Below are 12,895 nucleotides of genomic sequence, written 5' to 3' on the forward strand. Positions count from 1 at the left end.
CTATTAATGTTCCTAAAGATCAAAGAATTTCGAAAGCACTTCGTACGATCACGTTGCGTGGAACATCCTCTGCGCTGAGCACACATCCCCCCTTTCTCAGGGTTTGTTCAGGTTAACGAGGTAAAGAGCAGAGACTGTCCGTAAACACGCACACGGCGAAACAATTCGCAAACATGCGGGGACGTGCTTGCAATTTGCTCAACCACCGAACCAAGTCCCCAAGGCTGTCGAGCCGAACGTCCCAGATCTTCGCAGGAATCATTCTACTTCCCAGAATTCTCTAAATCATGCCTAACGATCCAGAGACTGCACCACCAACCCTCTCCGTCCATTAAAGCTCACCGTCAAGTATCCTCCGCGTTATCAGAATTCGGTAACAATTCCACTTGACGACGTTAAGAGGCAAGCGGTGTCTGGACGGCATCTGCCGCTTCTCCGTTTGCATTCCCGCGACCGTTCGAACCCTGCTCGAAGGGTTGGCCGACAGGCAAAAAATCCTCATTACCCCGAAACAAGCGTCGACGGGGGTGGAGGGCTGAGAGGACCCGGGTTCTTCGATCAGCATTCGGGGGAGGCGATTCGCGAAGGTCGCGGCGAAACGGCGTATCGCGAGATTGCATCGTTAATGGATCGCCGCCGCGATAACAGCGCTGCGCGAGTCGTTAAAGGCGTCGTTTCCTCCACGTTTCCGGTCCCACGGAGGGACTGAAAAGCTCCCGAGCTGTCAGCCGCAACCAATTAGAGCGACAGGGCGTGTTTCCACGCTCCGACTTCTGTAGAAAAGGATTCTCCTGTCGATTCTTTTGTCCGACTCGGTGCACGGCTAAATTGCGCGCTCCGAGGAACCTGGAGGAAGTGGAGCCTCGACTACAGCTCCGCGCTGATATTAAATTGATGTTGCTCGATCTTTCTATTGTAATTGAGGGTAGTTTCCCGCCGTGCTCGTCGGGCTAGAGGCTTCGACGAGGCTTTCGTTCAGTTAATGGCTGATCCGGGTCGAAACAGTTGCAAGTAGGGGAGACCGGGGCAGATTGTAACGAAAAATGTTTTCACAGTTTTTTCTCGAAAGTGTTCTCCTCAATCAGGAAATAATTTGCGTGATTTACTGCTTACATATGTGGTGAACTAATTGCGTGAAAGTACGTGACAAAATCTTGGACACTTAGAGATCTAGCTTCATCTTAAACAAATCTATTTTACTTATTTAAATACAAACATGAACACAAATAAACATTTGTAAAAAATATAAATGAAAGCACGTATCATTATTAAACATTTGATATACATGAGTTAAACAATAATTGCATATGCATCTGATTCTATAAAAATCTTCTTTTTCGCTTTCTTTACTTTTGTCTTTATACTTTCATATACTTTTTCGATTCTCGATTGTTCTCTTGTGCGTCTAGAGCATCTTTTTCTGGCGTGTCAGCAAATAGCTTGCTTTATCACCATTTAGAACGGAGTAACTAGTAGCATGTTGCAATTTACCCCGAGCTTGAATTTTTGAGTTTTACCTCAGCAACCGAGAAACTAAACATCAAATTACTAAAATGCGTACACATTATAATAAACCAATGTGTACTGATTCGTTTGCGACAAAAAAGCAAAAATTCAAACGGTTTCTAATGACGGTTAATTGAAATAAAATTGTTAAGACAACATTTACTTGCGTGCTCTAAATACTAAAATTCACAGCTATAACCACAAATTGAATACATAACGCTTGTTTGTATCAGTAAACCCAACGGTGCTGATATTGTCAAGCAGCTCTCGGATGCTGTGGGTTACCAGATTTGTCGTTCAAAAGATTTTACTTACGTTACAATTTACCCGGTGTTACAAACTGCCCCGGTCTCCCCTACTTCGTTTAATCGAGGAACAGCTCGTCGCGATAAGATTCTTATAAGATCTGGAAGCACGATGAAGTGAACTGCAAGTCTGTGCCTTTGCGATACTATAGAGACGTCGCCAGTGATTGAAAGGGACTCTGCGATTGAATTTTTAGTACGACAGGCACTGGAAACTGTAGCGGCGTCGTTGTTTCCGAAGGTTAGATTCAATCAATTTTATTCGCCGAAATCCAGCGATCAAGGCAGGAAGCCGTGAAAATCATTTGACCGTCAAGCACGCCCGGTTATGGGTGCAGTTTACGAAAACGTGGGGATTCGGGGAGAGCGGGCAAACTGCGGTTACATTGCAGCCTCAGCTGTGACGCGAGCTTTCATGAATAAATCTGCATGCGTCTGAAAATTCGCGCGACAACCCCCGCCCGCGTTCCTCGGCGACATTGTCGTCGCGAGTATGTAAATATTATCCAAACAACGCAGTCGTATTTCGACATTCGCGTGTAAATTTAGACCCGCCGCGCTGAAGGCTTCAGTTTTATCGATCGGAATTCCAGCCGTCGTTCCCCGTGCCTCGTCTATGGGAATTATACACGTACGCGCGATATCTAGGAGAGTGTTCGGTTATAAATAATAGCCCTTCGAGAGTTGCTCACTGGCCACCGGTGACATTCTACCACGTCGCTGAAACTATTTCCAAACTTCTCGGTTCGTGGATGCGTCGGGAATGCCCCTTTGATGCACCCTCGATGACATTCTCGTAGTTGCTGGGTCGTGAAGAACGGAGTTGGAACTATGTCGCGGTATGAACGCGTGGGAGGTGTGAAGTACAGCACCGTTAAGTTCAGTAGCGGAGGCTACATGGGGGTGCAAAAGTGTTCGCACTTTGCATTCATCTGTAGAAGCAAGTGGGTGCCAATCAGCGTTTTCTAATCGATCAGGTGTGCACCGGTCTCCAAGTGCTCAGCTGATCAATTAACGAGTGCCCTGATTGCCACTTGCTTAGCCTGTGGCTCGAGTGCAATGTAAACAGCAGGGGTGATCGGGCAAGTAGTACGAGACTGCGAGAGCCAGACTCGAGGACTCGAACGCTACGTTTCATCCTACGAGTACGAATCTTTCTGCTTGATAATTATAATTGCAATCGCGGTATGGATTCGCGCGAAATTCGAGCTACTGGTGTTGGTAGTACACAGGAATTTTGGTTATCCTGAATATCCCGAAACCTAATCCAAAACAGACTACCACGACTTAAGGGTACTAGGCAGTCGTTCCTATGTAAAATGAAGCATTTCTGTTACAATTAATTACAAAGAAACAAATTGAAACAGAGACTTGTTCTTTGGCATGAAGGTTATTAACATCATAAGTTTAAAAACCCTTTTTCTTTAGTAAAAAATATGCATTATATGTGATGCTACAGAGGGATTATTAAAGAGGCTTTTGAAAAAAGTTTCTTTTGTTTTGCAAGGATAACTCAAAAACGGAGGTTCCAATCGATCAAAACAAATTCGAGCATCTTCAGAAAATGTGTAGTTTCGGACCAGATCTAAATTAAAGATAATGAAAACTCTTATTCTTTATGATAATATACTAAGATCTCATCTTTTGGGCCTTGGAGGATGGTAAAAATTCTTTTCATAGAGAATATGAGTTTTCATTAACTTTAATTTAGGTCTGGCCCGAAACTGCACATTTTGTGAAGATGCTCGAATTTGTTTTGAATCGATTGGAACCTCCCTTTTTGAGTTATCACTGCAAAACAAACGAAACTTTTTTTAAAAAGCCTCTTTAATGATCCATCTGTAACGTCATATACAATGCATATTTATAACTAAACAAACAAATTTTTTAAAGCTTATGATGTTAATAACCTTCATGCCAAAGAACAAGTCTCTGTTTCAATTTGTTTCTTTGTAATTAATTGTAACAGAAATGCTGCATTTTAGACAGGAACGACTGCCTAGCACCCTTAACACCCGTACTTCAAACACGAAAGCTCGAGGAGAAATCGAACAGAACCGGCGTTTTCTGCAATCATGGAAGTTCCAAGACCCCGCCAAACTGATAATTATTTGCCAATTTCCCCCCCACTATCTTCATCCACCGTCTCAGGCAACTTTCCACTTCCAAGAATTTCAATCGCCTCGAAGAACCAATCAATGGGGTAAAAACTTAGTTGCAGGAATTCCCCAAGAATCCAGCGTTAAACTTACACTCCGATAGCATTCGTTCTCCATTGAAAAACTGAGGCCCCCGCCTACGCTGCTTCTGTCCTCGCATTACACAGAAGAAAATCAGTTCCCACTTATTCATTCGGACTCCTCTCTCCATTCCTTCGAGCCTCTAACGTGATTTCCACGACTCCGTGCAATGCACCGGGCACCGAAGCCAACGAAATTATTTCTCTGTCCCTGGGATGGGGCGAAGTGGAAAGCGAGCCGGGGATTTTCCAGCAGAAAGCTACCTGTCGCGCCACCGTTCCCACGTTATATCGGGGAAAATCAGTTGGCAGTTATCAGCTGCTCTCGCAGCCTCTGCTCCCCTTTTAAAGGCGTCCGCTCTCCCATCTCGAGATGGCGCGGCTAGGGCTGTTCTCGAGCCGGCTGGTCCCTTCGCGACGCGCCTTTGCATAATTAACTTTCTCGAGGGCGCGTTGAAGACGCCCCCGCTCGTAACGCGACGTTTAGACGTCGCGATATCGGTCGTTCGCGACATCTCGACATCTCGGCAGTCAAACCTCGCGCGGCTACGCGACGAGAGATGGGGAAACAAAGGGGAACGGAGATAAGCAGCCAGTCTGCGTAATGAATCCCGTCTCTCTCACTCACTCGAGGATCCTCTCCTCTAATTTACTCGTCCTACTGCCGTGTAATTAGCGTGTCTTTGTTTCTGCCCCGGGACTCTCAGCCGTTCCCAAAATCCTCGGCAAGTTTTTGCGGAGTTTTCGCGGGGAGACGGCGCGGCGGAGTCTTTCGACGCTCGGCTATTTGCAAGTCTAATTAATTGACGGTTTCGAGCTAATGGCTCGGGCTGAATGTCGCTTGGAATTTATTAGCGTTTCGGTGGGAATAGCTCCTGCTATCCATCTGAAAGCTTTTCGGCGCTGTTACTGGGAATTATTGCGGAATAATTAGGGGAAGTGTTGCTGGAGCGTTGGGACACGTTTAAGTTCATCCTTTTGTCTTCATCCTGGAGAAGTTCGTAGGGTTTATGGTAATTGTACGATTATACTTTCGGCAACTGAAGCCGATGGTGGGAACGTGACGAGTCTACTCGTAGTTTCAAGTTTTACGGGTCAGTTCGCAGCGGATTCTGTAATTAGTAAGGGGACTTAACGTTCGCTATCGTCTTCAAGTCGTACGTTCATGCTCGTTTACAGGAATTGTTTCGTTAATTCGGCCGTCGCTGTGTGAAGAATCCACTTTAGCACTCTGGACACTGTATAACGAGCTCTGCTTTCAACTGTGAGAACGGCCGTGGCCGGGAAGCCGATCTTTGGAATAAACGGAGGGCAACGAAACTCGGGAAAGGACGCGCGCATTTTCCTCTTCGCAGACGTGGACGCTTCCGCTTAAGCTGTTTTTCGTCGGCAGGAAAGAATGAAAATCGGCTGACTTAATGCCGGGGAATAATCTTGAGGTGATCCGGAATGCTTTCGCGGAATGGCTGCGCGGTTTCGCAACGCTGCGGTTTCTTAACCTTGCGATTCTCCAATTGTTTCATCCGACTCTTGAGATCCCTATCTTTCATTCATGGTCCCTAGGAATTGGGTCGCAAGAGTGAGTGTATCAATCTGAAGGCTACGGTCTCGCGCGTGGTCGTCGTGTTCTGTGTTTGCGTTGAAACTGTGTCAACGTGTTCCTTTGACTGTGAGAAGTGTGACTGCCGCACAGTGTCCACGTTTTTCGTGTGGATGCTTGCCACAATGCTGCGCGCTAACACCGCTAAATTCTATGCCAATAAACGTTCTACGTCGCGGCTGTCAGTTTCATTCCAGTCGAGATGCAACGTCTTCGTGTTAACATGCGTTTCAATCACATCTGTCTTTGTTATTGTGGAACAGTCTCGGGTGACGATATTCACGATCAATTGGAGACACATAAGAACATCGCGAAAAGTGCACGTCTGCATAGTCGAGGGATTCTTGAGGCAAAAATGCAACGATTCTAAGGCACGCATTCCCCTTCTGAGATACATTCGTTTTGTCGCAAAGAGCTGACTTCTGACCCAAAGCATCCCTCGCGCGACACACCTAACACCCTGTGCATTGAACTACAGTGGCCAGGTCTCATAGCAAAGAAGGGTTCCCACTACGAACGGCGAAACTTGGGAGACAAGGGTTACAACAGAGTCATGCGTTCGAAACCTGACAAAATTCGCCACGGAACGGCGAACGAGCAATCTCGAGCGACGGTAGGAGGATGTCAGGACGGGCCGCTGGAGCGATTTACCTCTTTTACCTGGGCTGACTTTGAACGGGGATCGGCGACCTGGACGGTCTCGTCGGGAGGCAGCCGCCAGGAGTTCCTCTCGATGTTGACGCTGGCGTTCATAGCGGCCTCCTCCTCCGCCTCCCCTGTCCTTCGTCGTTCCTAGCAGCTTCGTCCTTGCGCGAGCAGTTCCCCGAGGTCCCCAGGGTAACCCCCGGGCCACTCCTGGGGCCGAGGTCCAGCACCAGCAATCCACAGTTCCTCACCTGGAACAAAGTCACACACGATGGTTTCGATCAGCTCGTTGGTGTCCTTCGTATACATTTTAAAATGGAAAGGCTAACGTCCTAGGTGTTTTTTTTTAACGTGGAACTTTCTGACGAATAATTCAGTCTTTGGATTAGTGGGTGCAGGTGTTTAGAGATTCAGAGGAGGCGAGGGATGTAATTAGACACCAAGAAAGCGAAGCTTTCGAGTATTCGCGAATTAAAAATAGTATCAAGGAGTAAAAACAGGGACACGTAAGTAGTACAGTGTCCCATCGATTGGCGAGTGGTCGTAGAGGCATCGAAGAACAGTCTCGATTGGGTAAAAAGTTCCAAGTTGCACAAGTCCCGAGGAATAGCGGTGAACGGTGAAAATTCAATCTGACTTCCTCCAGCGGTAGGTAAGTGAAACAGGTTAATGGGGAATCGTAGCTTCGAACAAACCTTATTGTCTGGATTCCAGGTGGACTGATCGAACGGTCCACTTCTGCAGCGATTAATATCGATTTCTTATTAGAGCCCCGTTGCCGAGGGAAAAGGTTAAGGGCGATTCTGATGAAATGCCATGGAAGTTTGCATGGAACGCCTCATCGGTCCTTTTCATCATCGTTACTCTTCTCGATGTCAGAGAACGTACCGTTATTTACTCTTAACAATCTCGGGAAGACTCGGATCGAATTTGGAAATATCCAAGCTCGGACGAATCTTCGAGGCAATTAGATAATGTCACTGAACCCTTGATAATGTGTTTCCCATAATTACCATTAACAATCCCGTTCAGTTTGCGGGCAGCGCGAGACCATCCCCGAAAGGGACGAACAAAGGATAATTACGAATTCCTCGGGGAATTAAACCCGAATAAGGGGATTACAACCGCTCAGGTTGTCCGCCTTCTTCCATGAATAATTTAATTAAAGTCGAAATTCCCATCACGGGGACCCACGCAGAAGGCCATTAGTTTATTTTCTATTTAAATTTCAAATCTTTAGCACGGAGGCAGGCGAGCGTATATAAAATGCAAACAAAATGCAGCATCGACCGATTTCTGCTCTGTACGCTCCCAACGTCGATCGTACCCGTCTCGGTAATTCAATCCCGAAGCCTGACCAAAGAAACGTACCCGATTCCTCCGAAAGGCCATGGATCAACGTACCGCCGTCGGCCGGGAAGAGTATTTATTCAGCAAGACGCAGAGCTCGCTAGGTACACTATTAAACGTGGAAGCGACTGAAACATAGATCGCGATAACGAACCACCGATCCAGTCAGCGGGAATTTATGGGACGTAAAAGGAATGCAAAGGGCGCGAAACGCGAGCGGCATGGAGAACGGAAACGGCCGGGTAGGTGCCGCTGCCTTTCCGCGGCTCCTGGCGTCTCCTTTCTCCTCTCCCATTGCCTCCCGCGCCCGTCGAATTTAAATTCTCGCGATTGCATTTATAAAACTGCGTCGCGGAAGAGCGATTTAACCGCCGCCGCGAATTTCCCTGGGCGCGCTTCCCTGCTCGGTCGCATCCAGCGCTCCCGTATCGCTTCGGTCCGCTGAATATCCGAGTATCTCCAATTCATCCGCGATTCCGCGACATTTGAATAATTTTTCTGCCACTGCTGACCTCCGCGGGAGCCTTAGCTCCGCTCGCGTTTCGCGGCCCCCGGTTCGATTTTAAAGTCCCACCCACCGAAACGGCGATATCGTGTTTCAAGTTCGACAGCAGGGCGACGTCTCAAGTTCACCGCGTCCCGCGGTAAGGAGATTTCAAGTTTCGCCGGCTTATCACAGAGCCCCGCGCCTCGGCGACAAAGTGTCAGCCAACGAGTTCAGGTAATCGCGTTATACGACGGCGGCGCTTTATGTAAAATAAAGAACTTTGCAATCCGGTTGGCGCTATCCTATCGTGCCGCGCATCGCCGGATCGTAAAGTGAAATTGCACGAGGATACAGTTCACGTACGGCCGCATGCATCATTTCAGCTTCCCGGCCGGCTCGACGTGACACGACGTCGTAAAAACGCGAGATATCTCGCCCGTGGATTTCAATAGGCCGGCGTTTTACGACGCAGGCGAAATTACTGTTTGAATTCGACCGTCACCGCGGTGTAGCGGGTTCGTTTTTCCAGCTGCCTCGTGTTCGCGACTTCGGGCAAATTTAACGCGCTCTGTCTATCGCGGCCCTTCAACCATCCATTCAGATTTCCAGCCGTATGGGCGCTATAAACTCTTGCGTTCGAGATGCGAATTCGCGAAGGGACAAAGTGGTAAAGATAAACGCGTAGGTCGTGCTAGCTTCTTTCTCCTATGTTATCTGTGGTCTCCCATTTCTAATCGAACGTTCGAACTAGAAATGTCTTGAATTCGCGTCCGCGAATAACAGTTAAATTTCTGACCTCGTTTCCATAGACTTCAGAGTCACGCCTCTTGATTCACGAGTTCCTCCTTTCCATTGTCCCTTATATCTTCATTCAATCGACAGAATACCGTGAAACTTCGCCCTACAGATAACCCATTGTCTAAAAATTCTCGCGAGACCGTTCTAGCAAGACGAGCAATGAAATCGACGAGCGATTCGAGCTCCAAGCCCGTCCAACTTTTAACAACGTTATCCTCGATCGCAGCGCCGATGGCTCGTCCATTAAATCGTCCTCGAGCCTTCTCACTTTCGGCGACTGGATCGCTTCATCATCTTTCCAGTGTCCTCTCGCGAGGGACGCCGGGGCGAGGTTGCGTTTGCGGGGAAGTTAGATAATGAGGCAGCCGGCAGTTGGCCGAAAGCTATTGCCCGAAGGAATCGTTTAATTACATCGCGGGCTTCTTTTTCGTTCGTCAGGAAGTCGATAAAGGTGGATGAGATTGGCGCAGTGGGTGGGGATACTTTGAAGTTTTCAACGTCCGCGGAGAACAGGGCCGCCCTCCCCTTTCCCACCGCCCACTCGAAAGATGGATTAACCTTAATTAAAGTTCCGCCCTTTTTTCCTTAACTTTGCTTCGAATACCGGCTCCCTGTCGCGGCGTCCGCGCGCTGTACCGTCCGCAATCTCCGCCTTACACAACGAGCGAGCCGTGATACCATCGGGCTTTAGTCCTCAAACGTAGGGACGGGGCACGCGAAACTGGACAATGAAATCCTCTGTCCTCCCTTACAGCAAGGAGTCCTAATTCCATTGGCCCGGCTACCAATCATCCAGATAATCCACGTTAAAAACAATGGAATTAGCGGCAATGAGCAGAGATGCGATGGCGCAGTGAAGCTCCAAGGGGATGAAGCGAATTAAACGAGTCGCCGTAATTTAATAATCGTGGCAACGAATTACGTAACCGGCGCCCAGAATTATCCGCGTGTCCAACAATTAATAATAACGGAGGAAGTGGTCGAGGGAGGAACGGAGCGGGCCACGAGGTAGGGGTTGGCGAAAGAGGACGTTGTCCTCGTGAAAGGGTTACCACGTTACCCGCGGGTCGTGACGTCAGAAGGGGGTGTGTTACGTCAGTAGTGCGGCAGACTGTGTGGACTCGGAGCTTCGGCTGGGAGAGGGCCGGGAGGAGTTCGGAGGGGCGGGGAGGTGGCTGCGAAGGGGATGCAGGCGGTCTGAACGGCGGGGCAAGGGCTGACGCAAAATAAGGTCGGCCACCCCGGATTTCATTCATCAGTCACAGTCCACGGTGGCCCAGGCTAACTGGATTAATCCTCCGCAGTTGTCAAGCCCGTCTGAAGCGACAAAACCGAATTCGGAATGCGGATCGATGGCGGGCGCGGTGGATTTCACGTATGCGCGTAAAACCATTCGAACCGTTGGATTCGAAGAATTCGCCCCTCTCCCCCTTTGGATTCGTAGCCCGTTTCACGCGGAAATTTGATGCTTGACTGATCGCGGAGATTAGAGTTTCGATTAGAATTTCCAATTGGAAGAGATCGATAGGGTTTTGGATGCGCTGTAGAGGGAAGAATCGTGAACACTGTGCAATTATACTAGAAGGCTTTGTAAGCTTTTATTTTCCACTTGTCAAATTCGAGGCTGGGTAATTCAGAATATCGGGACGTTTGTTTTGAATTATTTCGACCACGAATGTTTTGCTGGCGCAGCTCTTCCGTTCCTTTTTGAGTGAAGGACAGAATCTGTTAATCCAAGATCTTAGCCCCGACTCGCGGTTCTTGCAGCCACCGTTCGTTAAACGCCCCGAGTAAAAACATTTACACGCGGGGCAAAAAAGCGCGAGCTTCTTCTGGTAATCGAATTTTCACACAGCGCCAGGCATAGATCGCCTGGCTCGCCAGCAAAAGTTCTTTGCAGAAGCTCTGTGTCCATCTTCTTTCACTTGCCAAGCAACCGACGCCAAATTTGCTCATTACGCTTTTCTTGCGATGTATCTTCCTCGGCTTTTCTCCGTTTCAGACGAGGATCAAGTGTTTTCTGTTCGATAATTGCTCGGGAGATCAGAACCGATCGAAAAAGTTGGGGGAATTCTGCCAGGGAGCTCGAATGCGTTGGAGAGCATCGAGGATTCTTTGGCGCGAGTAGTACGAGCCACGCAATAGTCAGACGGCCCTTACAGCCCGCGAGAACCAACATTCAACGCGCTTTTCCTTTCCTCGTAGTCGTATTACAGCAATGCGGGATTAAAAATTGTTATTCCCAAGTCAACTGCAGCTGCACCTTAATTAACATTAATAAAAGAACATCCGAAAATGTGCAAACAGCCTCTTCAATGGAAAGTAACGTAAATTTTTTACTTCCCTTGGAGCAACTTGCTGAAGACCCTTTTCCAACAGTTATTTACTATCTGTCTACACAGTGCTATTTCAAAACCCTTTTGAAGACAAAGCTTCAGCGCGATGTACAGTGATGGACAAAAGAAAGTTTAAAGTTGGTACCCGTGCACATGAATATTAGTAACATTAGTACTAGAGTATGTATTGATTTTAATAATCTTGTGCATCCTTAATTACACAGATAAATGGAAATAATAGAAAATCCGTCGATATTAGGCGCCTTATTGTTAGAGATAGAAAAAATGGATTAACATTTAAAGACATTTCAAAAAGGTATGAAATTTCGATGATGGGAGCTAAAAAATTTGTGATAAATAAGAAAAATATGGAACAGTCTATAATTTAATCAAATCTGGTAGACCACGGAAAACATTGCCAAGAGATAATAAGATGATAATTCGGGAAGTAAAAAAGAATCCCGCCATATCTGCTCGAGCCGTGAAAGAAAATTTAAATCTTGTTCATATACACGAAAGAACCGCGAGAAGAAGGTTGAATGAAAACGGATTAAACAATTATACAGCGAAAAAGAAACTCCTTATTAATGCTAGAAATCAAAAGAAACGCCTGCTATTTGCTAAACAGCACTTTAACAAGCCCTTATCATTTTGGAAAAGTATTATATGGTCTGACGAATCAAAATTTCTGTATTTTTTTTTGTTTTCATTACTTTATAAGATGTAAATATTCATAAAAAAAATCATTAGCGTTCTAAAATAAAGTTTCGTTTTGTACAAATCATGGTCTTTCTGGTATAATTTTCCTTTTAAACTTTCCTTTGTCCGCCACTGTATCTCTTTTCGCAAAAGCGTTGCGAGAATGGCAGTCGCAAAACGTGCGCGTTTATGGATGAATTTAAAATTGCGAGGCGGCCCGGGGAAACGTAAAGCGCGTCAGCTCGACGAACAGGATCCGGAAATCCGCTCGTAATTATTAATAACAGCCCGTTTTGCATGAGTTCCAGCCTCCATTTTTCATTCGATCGTCCCCCATTTAAACTAAATGCTGGTTTCACCCGCCAACGTTGTAGCTGTGAAAAATATGGAAAAGTGCAACGATTGGTCGCAGGTATCGACTCACTTTCGCTATACTTTCCGGATAGGGAAGGCGGATAATCACTGTAGAGATTGTCAGCGACACGAGCTGTTATGCGGTTGCTGTAACCACGTTAAAGGAGCCCCGATATTATCGCAGCGACGATTCGCGTTTCGGACGCGAATGATTTATAGCCAGTGGAAAGAATATCGCGTGCACGGTTGCCAGGTTCTCTGTATATTTCACGGTAATTCCGTTTCTGGCACGTTTCGGCCGATATATTCGGCCGCGCGTACCCTCGAATACGTATTACTGCGATTCCGTGACTCCCAGCCCCGAAACGGACCCGTGTCCAGCCCCCTTGGAACCGTGCGCGTACATACGAATGCACATATCACACGCGTGGAAATAATGCCCCAGGGGAGTGAATTTTGCAGTAGCTCATTCTTTAATAACAGCCGTCTGAAACCCCTGGCGTCTCTTTTCCATAAATATCGTAGCAGGCATCTTCCAAAAATAATATATCTTTAAGCACGGATCATTCGTCATCT

At 47.2% G+C, this 12,895-nt stretch overlaps 1 protein-coding gene across 5 annotated transcripts in view; it reads right to left on the bottom strand.

Moving 5' to 3' along the window:
- Positions 1-12,895, bottom strand: part of LOC143370487 (A-type potassium channel modulatory protein DPP6) — an 89,827-nt gene that overhangs the window by 20,463 nt on the left and 56,469 nt on the right. For 3 of the 5 annotated variants that reach the window (XM_076815675.1, XM_076815673.1, XM_076815677.1), the window contains exon 2: positions 6,302-6,546. In XM_076815675.1, the coding sequence (XP_076671790.1) occupies positions 6,302-6,403 (102 nt within the window). In that variant the 5' untranslated portion in view covers positions 6,404-6,546. Of the gene's footprint in view, positions 1-6,301; positions 6,547-6,990; positions 7,034-12,895 lie in introns of all 5 variants that reach the window. The other 2 variants (XM_076815676.1, XM_076815678.1) reach the window with 2 other exon arrangements.

This window comes from Andrena cerasifolii, chromosome 6 (genome assembly GCF_050908995.1).
Source record: "Andrena cerasifolii isolate SP2316 chromosome 6, iyAndCera1_principal, whole genome shotgun sequence".
Classification (NCBI taxonomy): domain Eukaryota; kingdom Metazoa; phylum Arthropoda; class Insecta; order Hymenoptera; family Andrenidae; genus Andrena; species Andrena cerasifolii.